At 42.9% G+C, this 22,763-nt stretch overlaps 1 protein-coding gene across 7 annotated transcripts in view; it reads left to right on the top strand.

Moving 5' to 3' along the window:
• The window catches only part of MPP7 (membrane palmitoylated protein 7), a 299,054-nt gene that overhangs the window by 256,431 nt on the left and 19,860 nt on the right, over window positions 1–22,763 (top strand). For all 7 annotated transcript variants that reach the window (XM_032395850.1, XM_032395853.1, XM_032395851.1 and 4 more), the window contains one exon: window positions 21,935–22,015. In XM_032395850.1, coding sequence (XP_032251741.1) covers window positions 21,935–22,015 — 81 coding nt within the window. The remainder of the gene's footprint in view (window positions 1–21,934; window positions 22,016–22,763) is intronic.

Raw genomic sequence — 22,763 nt, 5'->3', positions numbered from 1 at the left:
GGCAGTGAAGGTCAGGTCATCGCCACTCATGCAGGGTCTTGCTGGCTCAGGCCATCCTTATTGCTTGAGGGGGTAGTTTGGGTCCCCATCATGGGATGTTACCCATGGGGTCCTTTCCCTGAGTTAAGAGAGAAGCTGGAAAGAAGAACTTAGAAAGTACAGACTGAGGTCAAAGTGGAGGTAGTTAAAATCCTCCTTTACTTTCTTATCTCACTGTGGAATATTGCTTCCAGTCTATAAAATCAGGGCGGTGCTGACACCATTGGCTGGATCGAAATACCCTACTTTTCTTTTTTTCTCTTTGATTTAGGGCCCATCCATTCAGTTTCCTACCAAATACCTCCATATTTTGTGACAGTTTAGGTTCATGTAAATCCTGCCCACATTCAGGCCTCGAGCTGGATCTTTCGTCTTTGGGCCTCCCGGGGTCGGGTCAGCCGGCTGTGCGGGCAGAGCCCCTCCTAGTACATAGCGTTCCTGTTTCACCTTCCCTCTCCTTAAAATTTGCCAACTGTTCCTAAAGTATCCTGGGTTGATTTTCCTGGCCTTTTCCCCTCCAATCCATTCACATGCTCAGTAGCCCCCCTGGGGTAACTCTCCCAGCCGCCAGGGAAAGGCTCTGGGCTTGATCTTACCGTCTGCTCTGGCTTCACGTTTCCGAGATTGCTTCTCAGGAGTTTTTTTGTTTTGGGGTTGTTTGTTTGTTTTTTTTTTAAGATTTCTTTATTTATTTTAGAGAGAGTGAGAGAAAGTGCCAGGGGGCTAGGGGAGCTGCAGAGGGAGAGAGAGAATCTCAAGCAGACTCCCTGTTGAGTGCGAAGCTCGACTAGGGGCTCAACTTGAGCCGAAATCTGAAGAGTCGGATGCTTAACTAACCAGGCGGCCCAGCCTCTCAGGAGTTTCTTGATGGTATAGACAGAGGCGGTCTCAGAATATTCAGATGGAGGAGCCCTTCCTCTCCCCTTGGCCTCCAGCTCTTTCTCCAAGGCTTCTCAAACCTTAACACTATTCCAGTCATCTGGGGATTTTGTTCTTAAGCAGTTTCTGTTTGGTAGCCTGAGGCAGGGCCAGAGCTTCTGCATTTCTAACAAGTTCGCAGATGCTGCTGCTGGCGGGATTAGAGAGCGTATTTTGCTTTTTACCTGCTGCCGCTGGTTCTAATGCAAATGTCGGGAGGTGTGCCCGCCTGCACACTGGGAGGGCTTCGTTGCTGTGTTTGAATGGGTTCCCTTGCCATCACCTTACTTTGTTAGTGGTTGTGAACTGTGTGCCATTTGTTTTGATTTTCCACTTATCACATATCACTTTTGTGCTTTGTCATGCATGTGCTATACTGATGGTTTTAAAATTTGGGGGTTTTGTCTTAATCTGTTGTTCAGGGTTTGCACAGGGATATTTTAGGCTTGGTTTGTCCGTTGTGATCCACTAATTTATTATTATTTTTAGACGATTCTGAAATTCCTATAGGAAAAAATAATTCTATTTGAAATTCTTTAGCTCCTTACACTTTATTTCCCCATTTTGGAGCAATTGCTGGTGTAATGTAATTTTATTTACTCCTACCCTTACCCTTGCTGTGGCCTTTTGTGGAGCGTGGTATTCCACAGTGCAATCCAGTGACAGCCAAGGTCATTATATGTAACTGTCCTTCTTCAAAACTGTTTACTTTTGGGGCGCCTGGGTGGCTCAGTCGGTTGAGCATGTGCTTTCAGCTCAGATCATGATCTCAGGGTCCTGGGATTGAGCCCGTGCATCCGGCTCCCTGCTCAGTGGGGAGCCTGCTTCTCCCTCTCCCTCTGCCCCCCGCTCGTGCTCTCTCTCTTACTCTATCTCAAATAAACAAATAAGATATTTTTACCTGTTTCCTATTATTCACCTTTTTCTGTGTGGCCATTGCTCAAAAAATCTTTATGCTTGTCTGTAGGCACGGCTGAAGTATCAGGAGTTCAGTGTTTATTGTCTAGAAAAATCTCCATCTGTTATATCCTGTGAAGTGGGATAGTGTAAATGGTAATAAACGGGCCTCTGGGGAGGGACAGGATACGTTCTAATCCTGTTCTGCTCTTCAGTAGCCATGTGATACCTACACATTTCAGATTTTCTCTGGCCTTCAGTTTCTTCATCTGAAAAATGAGGATAATAAAGAGCACCTGCTTTCTGGGTTTGTTTGAGGGCTAAATGAAATGGTATTTGCAAATACTTAGACCAATTCCTGGCACCTAGCAAGGTTTTAATAAAAAGTCGCTCTTCCATCTTGTTAAAAAACAAAATTGAACTAAGTTTTAAAGATTTTATTGGCTTTATTCAGTGATTCATGGATTGGGCAGCATCCCATCTAGCAGATAGAAAGGAACTCCAAAGAGCTGTACAAAATGAAATACTTTTATAGGCAGAGGGGTTGGGAAAAGGAAGTTACTGGATTGTAAGAGTGGATTGTTTGTGGCAAGGTCACCTTCCTTTAGGGGACCTCAGGGATCTATCAGGCAGATGGTGCTGACCAGGTAATTCCAGATCAACTGGGTTAAGAGTTCACTCCTGGAGGGGGCGGTGCCTGGGTGGCTCAGTTGGTTAAACGTCTGACTCTTGGTTTCAACTCAGGTCATGGGATTGAGTCCTGTGTCAGGCTCGGTGCTCAGCTCGTAGTTGGCTTGAGATTCTTTCCCTCTCCTTCTCCCTTCCCCTCTGCCCCTCCCCCCACTCACTGGTGCGCACACACATGCTCTCTCTCAGAAATTAATTAATTAATCAATCTTAAAAAAGTTCACTCCTGGGAGTAGTGGAAACTAAATCAGGTATTATGGTTTGGTTTGGTCATATGGCCTTAGCCCAAGTGACTCCATTTGGGGCCTGTTGTCTTTTTTTTAACATTTACCCCCTTTTGATCAGACTCTCAGCTTAACTGAGGGATGTGATCAAAATTTAAGGCATAACCCCACTCCAAGCTGATGCTCTCACATTCTCAGATTTTGCTCGATCCTCTGTGTAGTAATCACAGGTCGTGACGTTTTTTGCGGAATCTCTGTGGTATTGACAGGTCATGACTTCAGGTTCACATTTTTTTTAAAGTTGATCATTGTCTTTGTTCCTTTTCTGACGTTCTGGTCTGAGGGAGATCATTTCCTTATTGGTTAGTGGCTGCGAACATGCATTTAAAGCCTTCGAGAGAATACGGGTCACCAGGGAGACTACTGTGGTCCATAGAAGCAGGATAACTCGCAGTGTCTGGAGTGCACTTTGGAGCCATGCTCCCTAAGACACAAATCAATCAAAATCAAATAAGCCAAAAAGACCCTGTTGAAGGGGTCACTTCCTTAAGCCAAGTGGCTTATTTGCTAATCTCACATAACTGAGTTTCAGCTTCCCCGAAGTGTCATCCGAGTGCAGCAAGGGGTGTCGGCCCCAGCATAGACACCTCGTTGTTCAGCTAAAAGATGCTCAGGGCTGCCCTCTTACCACGAGCAAGCTTGGCCACAGGGTCTGAGGGTTCCTGTTGGGCAGCTGTCATGTTTGCAGCAGATTCTGCAGCGCTTTCAGGAGTTAAGGAGAGATTCCTGGTCGTAGCCTCATATGCACACTCTGCTGACCGGGAGCAGGGACCCGCCAGAGGAAGCGAATCCTACATCACAAAAGCCTCCTGGTAGGTCCTTTGTAACTTGACAGTGTACATCAGGGGTCTTGACCAGTGAGGTGTCTCTGTTTATTTGTGAACAGTCAGGGGCACAGATAACCTGAGAGGCATTGCCCGGTTCTGCACCAACCATCTAAGGACTCGTAGGCCCAGGGAGGATGATAACCACAGATAAGGATAAACTGTTCTGGGGCGCACGCCGCTTCTGTGAAGGGGGCTTGTGAATGGATTCACTTGCAGCGATTGTTACATTTGTCCACTGAAACCAGGGGTCAGTTAGGTTTTCAGTGCACCGGGGAAGCAAATCTCCTAGCCTGAAACAAAAAGTCGTTCTAAATTCTCTGCAAAGATGGGCGCGGCTGTTGGGATCTTTCCGTGATCAGGGGCAGAACTGACTGAGATCATCATAAGAACGTGGAGGTGCAAATGTACTATGATTTGCATAGGTATTTGTGTCTAATTGGGAAGTATGGTTATAATTGTAGAAAGGTGAAAACAAGGCACTGGATGTTCTGGCTGTAAAAGTTGGGCTCTGTGCCTTCTAAGGGGGCCTGGTTGTAGCTTATGGTGATATCAGGACTAGAAGAAAAATTGGTCACAGAGAGGACCAGGGGATTTCTAGCATCATGGGCAGATCAGAGTTTTTGATGACAAAATCCATCAAAACAAAAGGTTGCCCCCCTTAGCAGTTACTTGGGAGATACAGCGGATGCTGCTACTTTTCCAGGCCAGTGACAGAGTAAAGGAAAGAAAGAGAAGATGAGAGTGTTTCATGTTTAGTTAAAGTATAAAGTCTTGATCTGGCATCTTGGGTGGAAGCAGTCTACAGTGATGTCAGCTCCTTTTCCTCATTGCTTTGATTTGGAAGTGTCCAGCATCTGTACAAGACCAGATGTCAGGTGGAGTCTTCTCTAGCTGTGAGGTGTGTAACCAAGATTCAGTGCTTTCTGGTTTCACAGCAGTGTCGATAGTCAGGAACTTTTGGTAAGGTCCCTTCCAACAAGGTTGTTTTCCTCTGATGACATTTCCAGAACAGCACCAAGGTCAGTTCATAATTTGAGTCATCTTCGTTGCACCATGGTGGGTGAAGGAATGCAAAAACTGAAAAGTGTGTTATGCCAGGGAGCAAGGAAGGACCCAGTAGCCATCTTGGTTTTCCCATCACCCCAACCGTTCATTGAATTTATAACCTTGTTTGCTCATCTTAATTTCGCTGATTCAGGAGCAGACTGTTGCCATGTTATAGGACATCAGAAAGGCAAAAGTCGTCAACAAGAGGTCATTTTTTGCAGAAGCAAAGTGGACTTTATCCACATGTGCCACAACCTGGATAGATTCAGTTGTACTGCCATTCCATGAAAGTCAGCTAGGGCATTTCTCTGATACCAGGTTCCATTTTTAGTGTGGGCCTCAATTTTGATGACAGCAATTTCGGAAGGTAAGACCATAGCAGTAAGAAGGTCTTTTACTTGTTGTCCATTTTTGATTGGGGTCCCAGTGGACATAAGAAAACCACTTTGTTTCTATAACCTTGCCAAATCATGGCTGATCCTAAAGGTTCATATTCATACCAGCTATCTGTATGAATATGAACAGTCTGTCCTTTCGATAAATGGTGTACTTGGGTGAGGGCACGGAGCTCTGTGTGTTGGGCCAATTAGCTTGTGGGAGGTTTCCTCTCCCAAGTAGTTCATATTGGGTAGTAACAGTATTGTCAGCCTGAAAGTTCCCTTTCTCATTTTTACAGGATGACCCATCAACAGACAAAATTAGATCAGGATTAGTCAAAGGAGGTAGCTCCTAAATCAGGACGTGTCACAAAATTGGGTGCCTCATAGTTATGGGGCTCACCCTCATCAGGTAGGGGTAGTAACATGGCAGGATTAAGAATATTGCAACATTGAAGATGCAGGTTGGGTGGCAAAAGTAGAAGGATCTCACAGGAAGTGAGTCTGCTTGCGGAGAAATACTAAGTCATTCAGAATTAAGACTTTGGACAGCTTATGGAGTTTGTAAATAAATGTCATTTCCTAGAGTTATATCTTTGGAAGCTTCTATTAACTATGCAGCTATAGCCTTAAGACAGTTGGCATGGCCGCAGATGAATGAATCAAGTTGGATGCTCCAGGAGGCAGTAGGTCTGTGTTCACTGCCACGTTCTTGGGTGATTGTTTCCAGGACTTGGTTATCTCTTTCATGCGCAAATAAGGTGAAAGGGTTTTTGTTTTGTTTTGTTTTTTGTTTTTTAAGGTGAAAGGGTTTGAACAGGTAGGTAGCCCTGGGACAGGCAGTTCCTGCTGTGCTTGTTTGTTTGTTTGTTTTATTTATTTATTTATTTATTTATTTATTTAGATTTATTTATTAAGATTTATTTATTTGAGAGAGAGAGCAAGAGAGCACAAGCAGGGGGAGTGGGAGAGGGAGAAGCAGGCTTCCCGCTGAGCAGGGGGCCCGATGCGGGACTCCATCCCAGGACCCTGGGATCATGACCTGAGCCGAAGGTAGACGCTTAATGACTGAGCCACCCAGGCGTCCCTCTGCTGTGCTTGTTTTAGTCTTATAAAGGTCTGCTTGTGTTTATCTGCCCAAGGAAGGGTTCAGGGACTGAAATTTTAGTAAGTTCATAGATTGGGGAAGTCAGTCGAGGAAAATTAGGAGCCCAGAGTCTGCAGTAGCCAGCTAGGCCTAGGAATCCATGAAGATGTTGCTTAGTTGTGGGCCTAGGACATTGTTGGATTAGTTTACTTCTTTTTTGGAGTTAGTGGATTCCATTAGCACCTAGATTATGGCCTAGGTAATGAACAGTATCTAGAGATGATTATAATTGTTCCTTAGAAATTTTTATGTCCTTTTTCAGCTGTTGCGGCAAATAAATGGAATCTTTGATGGATACCTGTTTGGTCACTGGGCATAGCAAGAGGTCGTCTACATACTCTAGTGCAAATGTACTATGATATGTAGTGTGCTCAATTTCCTAGGGAACTATAGGGGATTTAAATTGGTGGAGCACTTGGGGGAAATAAGATGGGGCCCCATTGAGTCTGTGAGAGATGACTGCCCAGGTATAGTGTTAATTGTTCTAAGTCAAGGCAAATAGATGTTGACTGTTGGGGTCTCCAGGGATGCTGAAGAAGGCTGAACATAGGTCCACAGCAGCGAACCATCTTGACTCTGGTGGAACTTGTGACAAAAAGTTGTCAGGTTTGGAGCAACTGGGAAATGGGGAATAAGTATCTTATTAATAGCTCTCAACTCCTGGACAAATTGCCAACCCCACCCATCAGGTTTCCAGTCTGGCAGTTACAGGGGCTGGTCCAGGGAATGATTAGCCCCTGAGTGATTAAGGTCTGTTGGTATGAGGTCTTGGATGGCTTCAGGCTTTAGTAGATATTGAAGCAATTTAGGAAGAGGTTTAGTTATGTCTATCTGAATTTTTATAGGCTCTGCACTCTGTTCTCCCAGTGTCAGTATTAGAAGTAGCCCACAGATTTTCAGGCACCTCAGATAAATCAGGGATCTGTGCTGGAATTGTTTTTCTTCTGTATCAGGGACAAGTTATAAGGGACATAAAAGATCAGGTTCAGGTTGGTCAGGTTGGTAAGGTGAGGTTTCCATTGGAGGCAAAACGTATTAGCCCTTTCAATTTTAGAAAGGAGATCTCTACCTAACAGGTTGACTGGTACTGTATTACATAGCAAACAAACAAACAAAAAACGACCCACCCACCCACACACACAAACTTTTTCAGTAAAAGGTCCCAGAGTCATCTGTACTACAGGTTGAGATAGAAACTCTCTCTCAGTTTTATTAGATACCCCAACTATAGAAACTTCTTTTTCACTCCAAGGGATTTGTTGTCCTATGAGAGCTGGGTTTAAAGTAGAGAATGTTGCTCCCATATCTACCAGAATCTGGCACGGTTTTCCATTGATTTTACTTTTAGTCTTCCCTTGGCTGTTTAAGGGGATTACTGGTAGCAGTTTATCAGAAGATCCCTCAAAGTTGGCTCTGAGAGGGGCCATTTGGGGGAAGATAGGGAGGCATTTGAGTAGATGAGGAAGGATTTGCATAAGGCCTTTGATGATGGCTTTTTTCACAGTGTCCTATTTAAAGAAAAATGAGACATTGACCCCTGGTCCAGTTTTTGTTTTGTTTTGTTTGGGTTTGGTTTTGTTTTGTTTTTTTTTTAAGATTTTTATTTGAGAGAGAGTGTGCGCACATGAGCGGGGAGAAGGGGCAGAGGGAGAGGGAGAAGCAGACTCCCTACTGAGCAGGGAGCCCAACGTATATGGGGCTTGATCCCAGGACCCCAGGATCATGACCTGAGCCGAAAGCAGATGCTTAACTGACTGAGCCACCCAGGTGCCCTGGTCCAGTGTTTTGATGACAGATTCCTAAGAGGGTGCAATTGGGGGGCGGGGGGCAGGTATTATTTTAGGTGCCTAGTTCGTAGCTTTTGTAGCTGTAAGGCTAATAACTTTGTGGACTTTTGATTTTGGTCTTGTTTTAAAGTCATAATGAGTTAGAGTCACAAGTTCAGTCAAATCCTTGCCCTTCCATCCCATCTTGTTTATTTATCAGTCCACTAATCACAGAAGATAATCCATTTACAAATAGGGCAACTAGAGCAGGTTGGGTGGCCTCATTTATTGTATACAACCTAGAATGCCATAGGAAGGGAGCTTGCAGATGGGCTTTAGAGTCCATCAGATTCGTCTTGTTGGCATGTTTGAATCATAGACCAGTCAAATGTGGGCAGTGAAGACTCTAGGAATGGCTTTTGAAAGATTCGTTGCTATCTTGCAGTCTTTTTCTGGTCCGTAATGAGACCGTGATGAAGATGTCAAATGTTATCCTTGGGGTTATGCCATTCTGCTTCTCACATCCATTTTTGGGCTTCATCTGCTCCCACCAGGATGTTCACAAGCTGATAAAGATCTGACAGCCTGGGGTCATAGGCCGTGATGAGGACTCAATTCTTCAGAAAACTTTTGGGGTTCCTCCTTGAGTTTAGGAAATTCTTTAACTATGGGCCTTAGCTTGGTTTGGTTTTTGACCAAGGAGTGAAAGATGCCTGAGGAGGATCTCCTGCAGCCTTGGAGGGGTTTATTTTAAAATATAATTATATAATTGTCTCTTCAGGGTGGAAAGGCAATTCAGATAGAGAGTTAGTAGAACATGAGTACTGAGGTAAAGGAGGGTAGAGGGGAGCAGTAGGAGTTATGTCAGTCTTTTGTTGTAGGGATCTCTGTGTCTTTAATTCTTCATTAGCCTTTTGCTATGAATTTTTCAGTGAAGCTATTTTGGCATCTTGAAGCCTTTTGGAAGCTTCTCCATGCCAATTAAAATAGGTATAGCCATTCTGTTTGTTTGATTTGGGAACCTTTGCTTTCAAACGCACTTCCTAAATGAACAGTCTAAATGAATGCTCCCCCAGTAATGGCCATTGCAATTCTAGGTTGTCTTTAGTAAGAGTTGCCATTTTTGTAGCTGTCTATTGCTTCCGGGACTGTAGTTCTTTATACATAGAATAAGCAGGTGGCACACCCAGCTCTTTGTAATTTAAGAATCTCATTTCTTTAGCTAAGCTGTTGGGTCTCCTTGAGCCAAACCAATACCTCAGAGGGATGTGCCACTGGGTTGAGGATTGTGTGGTGTTTTACAGCGTACCTCCCTGTGCAAGAAATTTTCTTGAGGTTTACAGGTGACATAGTGTCAATCTAACCCGTTCCTTGACCAACCTATCCTATCATGAGAGTCTTAGAGTTAGGTGTTGAGCACGCTAACAGCTATTAAGTACTGATCCATGTCCACCGAGTTTGCGGCTTTTTGGCTTCTGAGATTCCCAATTGGCAATAGCCTGTACCCACACAAAACCAGCCAAACAGGCGTGTACACATTAATGCATCAGCAGTAACCAAAGAGATGTGATGGCAGACTGGCCAAAAAAAGAAGAGGGATTAGTTGCACCCCCCAGCCATTCCCAGCACGGAACTGTGGACAGAACCAGCAGACCCCAACAACGGGAGACTGGACTAAATAAGGGCTGGGACTAGAGGTCAGGGTAGAACCATCTACCAGATCTAACTAACCCGCGAAGTCCTGGATTGGAAAACCAATTACATCAGGAGTTTGATGCAAAGAGAGCAGAGCCCAGAACCGGGGGGGTGCTTACCCGTGGCCCTCAGAAACAACAAGAAAAATAGAACTCGAAGCGTTCAGGGATATTACACCTGTGTTTCTCATCATCCCCAGAGGTGTCAGAAGTTTCCTTCAGATCCTTCCACTGCCACAAAATCTGTTAAAAACCAAAATTCAACGAGTGAATCTTTAAGATCTTATTGACTTTATTCAGTGATTCGTGAATTGGGTAGCATCCCATCTAGCCGATAGAACTCCAAAGAGCTGTACAAAATGGAAGATTTTATAGGCAGAAGGGGCAGGACAAGGAAATTATTAGAAAAGTGTGTATTGTTTCACCTTCCTTTGGGGGACGGCAGGGGTCTCTTAGGCAGATTACCTCACTGGTGCTGAGCAGGTAATTCTGGATTGACTGGTTTAAGAGTCCACTCCTGAGAGAGGTTGCAATTAATTAGGTTAGGTATTAAGTCTTTATTTGATGATGTGGGCTTAGCATAAGTGATTCCATTTTGGGCCTGTTGTCTCTCCTTTTATCTTGTTAACTGAGAATACTAACAAGAGAAGCATGAAGTGTTCACATATGAGTAGGCTTCTGCTAATTTTTTAACCTCTGTTTGAAACACTTAGAAGCCAAATTAGATTATTCGGCAGTTTATCATCTAAAAGAGGTAACCAAGCAGTGGACTCAAATTTTATAAGTATTGGATTGTTCCTGAATTAACTGTTAACTGTTCATGATGGGAGAAATCCTATACTAAGGAAGCAGTGCCTTGGCTCCTACAACATGTGTAGGAAGTTGGAAAGAGTAGAGTATAAGCAGCCTGGTCCTCCTCAAGCCTCATTTGTTTTTCCCACTGTTTTCAAAGCCATTGGGAATAATGGTATTTGCCTTGAAACTGTAAGGTAAATATTGCTAAAGAGGTCCACAGTATTATTTGCTCTACTTTCTTACCGTAATACTACACACTTTTTATCCTTGGACTTAACCTTTAAGAAATTAAAATAGACCAAGTTGTTAACTTAGCAAAACTGTGACAGTTGAGGACTTTGAGCCTTGCTCACAAGTATTTAATTTTTTCTCTTCATTTTGTAAAGGTACTATTCCAAAGCCACATTTTAGCCACTAAAATAGCGTAGTGACATTTTCTGTTCTACTCCTTTCAGCATTTAAAAGTATTTTCCAAAAAGTATGTTAAAACCAAATGTCAGGCATTTAGTACATTTTTCTGCATAAATTTTATCTTTAGTGAGACCTGACTTTTTAAAAAGGAAAGTAATAAAGCCAAATAATGTGTGTGTTTGTAGGGGAGGGAGTGGAGAGAAAGTTTTGGTGTTTAAAAAGCTACTAAAACACTTCACAGCTTAAGCCAATAGAAGAACAAAATTCATCATGTGGCTATTCAGACAATTTGTGACTTGTTCTGTCTGGTTATGAGGCATAAGAGGAAACGAATAATAAATCTTTCTATATATTTCACATTTCCAGCTTGAGCAATAAGTGCTATTCTGCCCTTCTTTGTGCTGAATCTCACATACTGTCTACAGACTGCTTTGTAGAGGTAGTTTGAATAAATAGACCTTTATAAGACTGTCATCATTTTTCCATAAAACTGTGGCAGAACAAAAAGTCTTGCACATAAAGCAGAGAGAAAAGCAAGCACTCAAAATGGAATATAAATGTTAATATGTTTATTAAAATTCTCATAACTTTGGCTGAACTTTGATTGAAGGCTTGTAGGAATTAGAGTCTGCTCTGGAGGATTTTATATAGACAACTGTAAACCCAAAAGTCATAATTGAATTTATGAGTGTGTGCTGGATTTAAAATTATAATCCTTGTATATAGGAGGTAAATGTGGTCTTTATTAGAATCACAGTTGGCTTTTTTATGCCATTGGCGTATCTTAAATGTTTATACTCTGGCTTAATTTCTGGGCATAAATCACAATTAAGTTCATTCAGCTGATTTTTATGGAGTCCCAGCCGTGCCAGGCACGGTTCTAGGCACGTGGGTCCCTTCGCGCACAACACAAATGTTTTTGCCCTCGTGGCGTTTACATTCTCAGGGGAGGACATAGAAAAACAGATTCAACATAAATTTGTAATATAAAGTCAATTGTACAGTTCCAGAGGGTGGTAAATGCTGTGAAAGACACTAAAAGCAGGGCAGATTCAGAGGAATCAGGATTTTGAATCAGATTGTGGTAGCCTTGTTGAAAAGGTCACATTTTTGAACAGACTCTTTAGCTTAGGAAGACTCAGGAATGGGTTTATTTTGACCTTTTAATTTTATTGACTCGTCATACCCCTGAGATAGAGGAGAGATGAGAACTTGAATCAGTCTGTAGAAGTCTGGTGTCATTAGCTACTTTGGAAAAAATGATGCTCTTTCAGTAAGCCTCCCACTTGTTTTTCTTTTCTTTTCTTTTTTTTTTTGACATTAGCGTATAAGTTGATGCTTCATTAATAGGAATTTTCTTCCACTGTGAAAGTGTAACAGAGGAAAAAAGCCCTGAACCTCTGGCAGGGCTTGTTATGAACTGCTAAGTTGCTGTATTTTCTATGTAGTTTGATTGAACTTTAAATTTAGTTTTATAAAACAGCTTCGTCACTCGCCAGCACAGAATGCAGCCACCCACTATTGTGATCATTGTGAGTCAAATATAATAGCATGGTAGTTTCTATTTTATGCCTAAGGAACAACAAAAATAGTAGTGCTACAGTAGGATAAGTAGGCTCTTTATCACGTATCTGAGCTGAAGGATACCTAGAGATTTCATTTGATTTTTCTTGTAATAAATCAAATGAGTAAGTGTGTTTTTTCAGGTAACAAAAGCCGTTTGGATACTGAGTGCAGACTCCAGCAATTTTGCTATTTTTCTCTGGATAGTAAGAGGAACAAGTCTGGCCAATACTATAAAAGTGTCTGGGGGAAAATGTGGAAGAATTTTCATGTTAAGCAGGGCAGGTCCACTGGAGGTAAACACATAGTTAAACCACATAGTTAAAAACCGCATCCATGCGAGGAGCTTTCACACAATACGCCATTTTTATGTCTGTGTCAGGATGTACAAAGATCATGAGCAAAAGCAGATAGTACTTGGTCAGAGCAACAGATTTCTCTCCAGTATATTGTTTAATACTGCACAGAAATCCAAACAAGAATGGATTTTATTAAATGCGTTCTGTTACATGAGTACATCTTGTGTTAAGACTAATTTGGCCAATCTCCTCTACCTGTATCTACCTCTTTCTGAGAAGTTTCTTTCCTAACAGATGAGTAACACTCTAATCTTCAGCGCGATTGTCCTTTCATGTGTAAGGTACCACTCATCTATATTTACATTATTAAATTCATTTTGATGCTCATCAACCTTAACAAAAACTATAACTAAATGCTACGCTGGACATTTACAAATAAAACTTACTTTATTGTCATTTTTTTGTAGACTACGTGAGTGTCTTTTTAAAAAAATATATATTACATTTCAGGGGCACCTGGGTGGCTCGGTCAGTTAAGTGTCCAACTCTTGATTTCAGCTCAGGTCATATATCTCAGGGTTCCAAGATTGAGCCCCGCATCGGGCTCTATGCTGGGCGTGGAGCCTGCTTAAGATTCTCTCCTCCCTCTGTCCTTCTCCCCTGCTCATGTATTCTCTCTTTCTCAAAAAAATTAAATAAATGTATCACATTTCATAGATTTCAATTAAATCATCTTCACAGTAGTAATACATTATTGTTCTAGTAGGTATTCACTCAGGGTCTGCACTAACATATAAATAAGTAGATGGTTGAAGTTTTCTTTAAGTACAATACCACAGAGTATGTCCATAATTTTTTTTTTTTTTTAGTATGAGAACACCATACCCATATTTTAGAGCCTTCTTTCAGTGTACCCACAGTTTCAGAGTGCCACTGTGGGCACTGGTTTTATTTCTTCCATGCTTTCTCCACTCATTTAGCTTTTTTTGATTTTAAATTTTTTTTTTTTTAAGATTTTATTTGTTTATTTGAGAGAGAGAATGAGATAGAGAGAGAGAGCATGAGAAGGGGGAGGGTCAGAGGGAGAAGCAGACTCCCCGCCGAGCAGGGAGCCCGATGCGGGACTCGATCCCGGGACTCCAGGATCATGACCTGAGCCGAAGGCAGTGGCTTAACCAACTGAGCCACCCAGGCGCCCTAGCTTTTTTTGATTTTAAATTGTATATGTCTGTTTCAGATTCAGAAGGTAGATCTTTTGGGGGGCCATGTCTACAGCCTGAAAAACTTCTGTGCATCAACTATGAATTAATTTTACAAGTGTATTATGCTTACATTCTAATAGAAACACATTTCTTGTTTTCCATCAATAAAGATTTATTACAAATTCTAAACCCTTATACACATCCATGGATTAAAAAGAAGAAAATCTGAAAATACAACAGTGAAAACATTCAGCGTCTTAGAACTACATGGATAATGGGTCAATAATGTCAACAGAGGTGGAGGTCATTTGGGGCAAAGGCGTTGTATATGTGTAAATTCTCCTCTGTACATAAACAAAGGCTGAGAATTTGCATATGGATTTTTAAAAAAATCTTCTTTTTAAGATAGAAATAAAGGCATTTTTGCTTTTAGTTTAACGCAAGTATTTCCTTAAATGGAAAGTTTTAAACAGAAACTTTAACAGCATCATTATTGACACCCTAAATGGGCTGTATTTCTTTGGCTGAAATGAATGAACCTTCATATAAAATCACACACAACACATTTGCCTACTTTCAGGAAGGAGTTACTAATTAAATGTACAAAAGTAATAAAAACAATATGCCTTCCTAATTATCTTAATTATCTAATTGGTACAGTTTTTTATAAGAACTCAACTCATTAATGGCTTTATTCTTTCTTGTATTTGCACACACAATTGATTTTATAAATTCTTATGGAATTAAAAAAAATGAAACGGATACTTATTTACATGTTTTGGTTTGAATAGAAACATTCTTCTATGTTATTTTCGAGCTAGAAAAACATCAGTTTTAGTTCACTGCCTGGATTCCAAATTAATGAATTCCAAAATGATTTTTAAGGTGCTTTTTTTGGCTTTTACTTACCTATCATCATTGTATTTTATTTCCTTTGTCCTAAATCTAGAATGCCGACACACGGCCTAGCATACATTGTCTTCGGTAAGTTTCATACAGACTTTTCCAAGGTTCTGCACAGAATGAGTTTTGAGATCCCCAGATCTGACTTCCACTTTTTGTAGCTGGGGTCTCTGTGTAATCCACGAGCACAGATGGTCATCACTATCCAAGGTGCGGGGCAGCTTGGAAACCGGGTGAAAGACTGAAGCTACGGGTCACAGGCATAATCAGACAGTGGATAACTGGCTACCTGAGTTTGTATTTTATTGACATTCTTTGGATAAGATGATAGGCAGGATGGAAAGAATACAGACCTTTTGAGTCAGACAAGGCTTTTGAACACCAGTTGAGGCACACTCCAGACCTTAGGAAAATTGCATTTAGGAAAATTCCTTCACCTCTCATCGTCCCGTTTTCTCGTCTGCAAGATGAGGATGGTAATACCTTAGAGGATTAGTAATGGTGTATGTTAACCGTGTAACATGCCTGCCACAAAGAAACCTCAGTGTGTCATCATCATCATTATTCTTTTTCCAAAGCCTATTGTCTGTGATTTAAATATGTGCTATTTAGATTATCTTCTTTCTCTTTAAACATTAACAAGCATACCTGAAAACAAACTATAGGGTAACCAATTTATATACATATGTGTATGTGTATTTCACCAATTGCAGTAACAGTTGCTGTATCGAAGGGGAAATGTGTCTGTCCCACTGCAGAGTGAACCTAACTTAGTCTGCACCCCTAAAGTGGCCTGCAGTGTAAATAGATATTGTATCCTAAATACAAAGCAGCCAACCGAAAGTGCTGTGAACTTACCCCTAGCCATGGGGGGACAGGGGTGTGGAGCTTAGGTGGTGATCTTAAGGTTAAGATCTAAAAAGAAAAATTCTAGAACTTCAGCAGTGTGGATGACAGAATTGATCCAAGAGCTTGTCAGGGAAAATGCTGTTTGGAGGCCCTCAGGACAATTTTGTAGTAAGAGTGATGGAAGCCGTATCCCTACTTTAACCATTTTTATAAGGAAACTCCCGCCTTTGAAGATGATGACCTCAAATCTAGGGAAAATTTTTCAAATAAAATCTTTTGCCACTGAACATTCTTGGCATACTCCATGAGTGTGCAGTGAAGCAAGCTCACTACAAAGAGATTATATAAAGGGGTAAAATTGAATACAGTCAAAACGTCAGGGTATCCTATTAGAGACAGCATACTTCCCCCCCCCCCCAAATTCAAACACAACTAGTTTTTTCCTCCAGAGTTAAAATAAATCATTGTGTTTTTTGGCATGGGTAGTAGAAGAAAGCAAAAAGAAAACAAAAAAAACTAGGCTCTCACTCAACAAAGTATCTCACACTCTGGGAAGCACTCCAGGGCCAAGACCTGCCGAAGAAACAGTATATTCATGTCACCCTTTTAGTCCTGGGTGCTGGGGCTGGGGGTGGGCATGGCAGGCCCGCACACGCTCTTTATGTTGAGTGTTTTATTCGCCTCTTTTTCTTGGAGCATATATAACTGAGTTTGCATCATCTATACAGAGAACACAGCTCCATTTGTAATACACCTTGTTTTTCTTTTTCGTTTTCTATTAAAGAGTACGTTTTAGCACTTTAAATATTTTGGGTACCTTCAGAGTAGATCAAATACATACACCCCAAATGGTGCCTGGCATTTCGCTATCAGTCAATACTCTATCACTTTCCTCCTCTCTCTCCAAGATCTCATTTCTCCTCGCCATCCCGGACTCTGCCTTGCCGTGCCTGCACGACAAGGGCACCCTCGCCCTGTCCTCTCTGTCACACCACAGTCCTGGCTGAGGTGAGATAGACGGATTCCCTTCCCTGAAACTTGCTGGTCCACAGCCGAATCATCACCTTCCCGCTTCTTCTCTGTATTTTAAGATCCAGAGAGCCAAGTGCAGACGTAAGCTCTACCAACTCCTCTTGGGGACCATGAGCACGTTCCCTCACTATCATATCCAGGCATTCTAGATGCAGATGCTGTTACGTACATTTCGCTCCCATTCCTTTGGTTCATTCAGCAGATAATTTTACCTCCAGAACAGCATAATTACTTAGTATAATTGAAATGAATAAAACTAACGAGTGCCTACAGTTTGCCAGCTGGTGAACAAGTCGATGACACCCCTGTTTTCACAGAGCTCACAGGCTGTTAAAGGAGAGAGACAGGTAAACCGACAATTACAGTATAGTGGGATTAGTCCTTTGAATTGGAAGCAAAGGGAATGCATGAACTTGGTACCAAACCCAAATTTAAAGTTGTTAGGGCAGATTCCCTGAAGTATGCCTAAGCTGAAACAACAGAGAAGAACTAGCCCATGTAGAGGCACCTGGGTGGCTTAGTCGGTTAAGCATCCAATTCTTGGTTTCGACTCAGGTCGTGATCTCAGGATCCTGAGGTCGAGCCCCCTATTGGGCTCTGTGCTCAGTGTGGAGTCTGCTTAAAGACTCTCCCTCTCCCTCTGTCTCCCTCTGCCCCTCCCCCCCCCAGTGCGTCTCTCTCTCTCAAAACAAAACAAAAACAGGGGCGCCTGGGTGGCTCAGTTGGTTGAGCGACTGCCTTCGGCTCAGGTCATGATCCTGGAGTCCCGGGATCGAGTCCCGCATCGGGCTCCCTGCTCAGCGGGGAGTCTGCTTCTCCCTCTAACCCTCCCCCCTCCCGTGTACTCTCTCTCTCTCTCTCATTCTCGCTCTCTCAAATAAATAAATAAATCTTTAGCAAAAAACAAAACAAAAAACAAAACAAAAAAAAACAAAAACACATGAAGAGGACAAGAGCATCCCTGCAAAAGCAGGCAGCATGTGATGAGGCCCCAACAACACAAAGGAGAACCTGCCACATTTCTAGAAGCAGGGGAACCTCATGTAGCTGGAGTGTGCAAGGCATGGGAAGGAGTGGCAAGGATGAAAATCAGAGACACAGAGGTAGCTCACAACGTGCAATCTGTATAAACCTGTCAGAGAATTTCTGTTTGATTCTGTAGGCAGTGGAGGCAGGATGTGAGATGCTGGTGAGAAGTGGCAGAGACAGGAGGGAGCAGTGGCCGAGGGACATCTTAAGGTGAAGGGAAGTTTGTTGTTTTAAGGTAGGAGAGAATTTATTCATTGTAAGTGCTGACAGAAAGGAGCTAGCTGGAAGAGGTGGAAGATTCAGGAAGAGCGATCTCTGAGAGAAGGTGTAAAAGTGTATGACTGCAGAGTATCTAGATGATGGTCTAGGTGGGTTTAGATACAGAAGTTTCTAGAAAGGACTTCAAAGACCTTTCCACTTGTTGGACTCTGTTTTCTCTGGAGTAGATGAGGTCTTCTACTGAGCTGGAGGTGGTGATGGTGATACTAGAAGTTGCATTCACTCCACAGATTTTTATTGAGGGCTTGCTTTATGGGGATGGTAAGTGACATAATAGGATTCTTGCCCTCATGGGGCCTCTGTCTAGTGGGAAAGACAGGCCATGAAGCGATGTATTACCCAGTTGTTGAATTGCGACTTTTAAGTATTGGGAAGATAGACAGGATGCTCTGAAAACCTAAAAATGAGAAACATGATCGACAGGGTCAGGACAGTCTTGCAGACTTGCTTGAGGAAGATCTGTTTGAGCCAAGCTCTGACATTTCAGAACTCGCTGGGGCTCCAGATGAAGGAGGGAACTTGAGCAAATGCATTGAGGCAAGAGGACGAGGCAGGGACCGGTCACATGGAGCCTTGTAAACCGTGTGAAGATTTTAATCTTTTTCAGAAGGGCCTCTGGAAACTACATTTCCAAGAATGTTAAGCAAGGGAGTGACAGGATCAGAATAGCTCCTTAGAAGGACCTCTGGGTGCTGGTGACAGGGGGTTAAGGTGGCTGGTGAGCAGGTGTGGCGCAGCTGAGGAGGCTGGTCCAGGGGAGGAGGTGAACATGGCGGTACCCTGGACTAGGGTGGCAGCAGCGGCAATCAAGATGGTAGACCTGCAGGCTATTTAGGAGGTAAAATTGACAGCCTTTGGCAATTGTTTGACAGTAGGGGGTATGTAAGCCAGCTGGAGGCTCCCACATGTGGCTACAGAGGAATGGAGCATTGCAGTTACCATCGTGGGAATGTGAGAAATACAGTAGATAGGAGAACGTGGAATAATTGCCAGAGAGCGTGTAAGTCTAGTTTGTTGGTGGAGAGTAGGAATGTACGGCAGGACTGCTCCAGGGCTGTCTGGGTTTTCGGCACTCGTCTAGGTGTGGGGAGGGGCTGCGGGATTGATCTTAGACTGGAGGTTTCCTTGGCAAATGTGATAGAAGGACAGTGTGTAAGAGATTTGAGAGTATTAACAAAATAGGAGACATGATGGCCCATGGAAGTGAAGGCATGAAGGGCTGCTAGATAAGAAGGAGAGAAATGAGAAAGCACTAGAGGTCCTTGCGACAGTAGGTGTGGGAGGCACAACCGAACGACAGATCTCAAGGGATCAGAGATCGAAGTCCTATCAGAAAGTTTGAATTTAATATTTCAGTAGTGAAAGAGCTGCTGGTGATGGCAGTCTCGAGGTCGGCCCTGTGAGTGGTCGAAACGAAGTAGAGAAGAAGGTCGTTCGAGACCCGGAGTCAGGGAGGTTAGAGGCTGGCATTTTGAAGGATATTCACGTGAATGCTGAGCTCACCCAAGGCGATGGCAGGAATTGAGGTGCAGAGGATGACAAGAGCCAGGGGCTAACGTCTCAGAACAGTGGCTCTCGACAGGGGTGGCACTGCCCCCTGGGAAGCATATGGGCATTTACTCTTTTATAAAGTCAGAATGGCTGAGGGGGCCAGGAATGTAGACATGCCATTTCTGTGGAACACGGATCCGACCTGCATCCCACATACTCTCGCAAATGTTTGTAGTAAACATTCAGGGACCAAACAGATCAGCATAGGGTAGGGTGTCAAGATAAGAGGTCTGCCTTCTGGGACAATGAAGCACTATCCCATCCCATATATCTTTATGCTATACTTATATGTAAAGTGAGGGTCATTTGCAAAAGTATCATTTTCTTCACTTTGATAGTCTTGACCTGTTCTATTTCATCTGAGGCTGTTTCCCCCTTCCCTTATCATATTCCAAAAAGTCTCCCCTGTCCTTTCTATCCGGTTGCTAGTCTTTATTATCCTATTTTTCTGCACCTTTGGGCTTCCATTTTCAGGTACTTTCTCATATGGAATGGTTCCTGAGCTTATTACTCTTAAATCCAACCATATTATAGGTGGGTGCAAACATCTGACATCATTAGGTTTTCTAGTCATGTCTGAGCATTTACATATTGAAATACATATTTTATTATAAGTACTTTTTTGTTTTTCATATATTACAATGAGGGCATTTTATTAATTTGGAGGGCTAGTGCGTTACATTGGCTCCAAATTCCATTTCAGGGCATAAATGGGATATTACAGAGTATTTACTATAAAAAGGGAGAGCTGAGCCCCAGGGAATTGGTACTTGACAGAAGTTCCTGGAAAGATTAGTGAGTGACCAGCAGCGGGGGGGTGGGGGGGGGACAAGGGAGGGCCCTAAAAGTGTCAGCAAAGGAAGGAAGGCACAGCCTCCCAACTCCAACTTCATCTTCACTCACACTTTTCCCTCCACCCAGGATGCCCACCATTCTCTTCTCCGTCCACCTGTCTGTTCTTCATTGTCCAGCATAAAACCTTATTCTTCTCAGCCCAGAACAGGAAGTAGGCAAGGGAATGAACACGAATGCCTGGATTCACGGATTCCTCCCAAGAGAGGGAGTGTGATTACTTTCCGAATTAGCATGAAGTCTAATCAAGGTTCAAAGACGTTAACTTTGTCCGTGACATAGTCCCCCCGGGCTGCTGTGATGACATACCACAGCTGGGGTGGCCTGTCCACAACGGGAATTGACTTCTCACAGTCCTGGAGGCTGGGCAGTTGGTGGTCAGGGTGCAGGGCAAGGCCCTCTGCCAGGTCACACACATCTGGTGTGTCCTCACGTGCTGGAACTGGAGGGAGCTCTGTGGAATCTCTTTTATAAAAGAGCTCCGATCCCTTCCCGAGGGCTCCAGCCTCATGACCTAAGCACCTGCGCAAAGCCCCACCTTCTACCACCTTGGGCGCTGGGGTTCCAATATGTGAATTGGGGGTGGGGGGCGCACCCATTCAGACCCCGGCACCCAGCATCACCAGGGGAAGGAGTAGTGAAGAGGGGACTCTGACCCAGGGCAGTCTGGGCCTGCAGCTTGCCTTCTGCCCAGCGCATGCACCACCATTAAATGGACCCTGACGGCAGAGACGCTAGCCATTCGGGACTTCTGACCTTCTAACTTGTTTTCCGACTCCTACTTGGAAGTGCTTTTTGTGTTGCCCCTAGTGTCATAATCGTTTTGTGTGACTCTCTCCACCCAGTTAGTTTCTTTGAAGGCAGAGTTCACTTTTGTTCACTACAGCATCTACAGTATGCCTTGTCCATGGTGGGTGTTTAATCTGTATACACGGACTGCTTTAAACACCTAAGGCTTGTGCCAGTTTTCAAACACTTAAGGACCCACTGAAAACATAGTGTCACGAGAGTTACCTTGACCAAGGTACATGTGGCGGATGGTTTTGCAAATTTAAAACACATCATTAGATTTGGATCAAAAATACAATTAATATTCAAAGATGTTCTTTTATTAAGCTCTAAAAATGTTTGAAATTGAAATGACTCATGCCCAGACTCTGAACTTCGACTTTTTCAGGCGTACGTACATTTTTAGGCTCTTCCGGATACCATCACTTGGTAATACATAGTCAGATACTTTTGAGTGTGTTTCACTGAAAACATAAATATTTCTCATCTTTTTAATAGAAAGGCAGGGATTTAAATTTTGATATTAAAAAAGCAACAAACGAACTAGCTTTTCCTTAGGTACGCCTTAACTAGAGATACTCTTTACTTGGGATGCCAAGTGGGGTCCATGTTCTCTGTCTTAGGGATCCAGGTGAATTATAGACGTGTGTATGTGGTGTTTTGTTATATAACGCATTTATATTCTCCTGTTTCTCAGGTCCTGTAGGAGTAGGTCTGAATGAACTGAAACGAAAGCTGCTCATCAGCGACACCCAACACTACGGTGTGACAGTGCCCCGTAAGTTCCCTGCACCCCCGGTAATGATCGGTCAGCACTGATGAAAGATGGGTGGTGCCCGACATGGTTCCAGGCCTTCAGCCTCTGGCCCCACAACAGCCCTAGCAAGTATGCAGCAACACTCCCTACTTTTTACAGTGGAGGAAACTGAGGCACGGGAGTGAAGGGGTTGCCCCAGACTGCAGAGACTGTTGGCGGGACGTTTGTTAATCACGGCCTCTCTACTCTCAGTTTTTATGGTGAATTTTAATACGCATGTGACACTAAATTAGTATTTACAAATTTTCTCCTAGATAAAAGCCTGACTCTTCTACTTCCTAAAATAGGTGCTAATGTTTTCCAGAGATTTTCACCAGGTTTAAGATCAGAAGGACCAAACCACAGAGAGCCGAAGGAGGCCTCTTCTAATAGAAGCCTTTCTTAATTACTTTTTATATGTAGTAATTGGCAGATGGTGTTAAATGGGCCTTTCATGGCCATATAATCCAAATACGGTGGGCTTCTTTTCAGTATACAGAATTAGATCTATTTTTATAAAAGAGGTTTTCATAGGCTTTCTTACAAGTGAAATGTGATGCTGGAAGCATTTTGATCTCCAGAATAAATGCCACTTGACTACTTAATATGTTGATGTTAGAAAGCCGTCTAAAAGGCTAAAATTGAAATGTTGGCTTTTTCAAGTGGTTTTGGTCCTATTAAAAACAACACAAAACACACAACTGTTTGTATATGGCCCTGAGCAGTGTTC

This window comes from Phoca vitulina, unplaced genomic scaffold, assembly GCF_004348235.1.
Source record: "Phoca vitulina isolate PV1807 unplaced genomic scaffold, GSC_HSeal_1.0 scaffold88, whole genome shotgun sequence".
Classification (NCBI taxonomy): Eukaryota; Metazoa; Chordata; class Mammalia; order Carnivora; family Phocidae; genus Phoca; species Phoca vitulina.
This window is presented reverse-complemented; position numbering and strand designations above follow the sequence as displayed.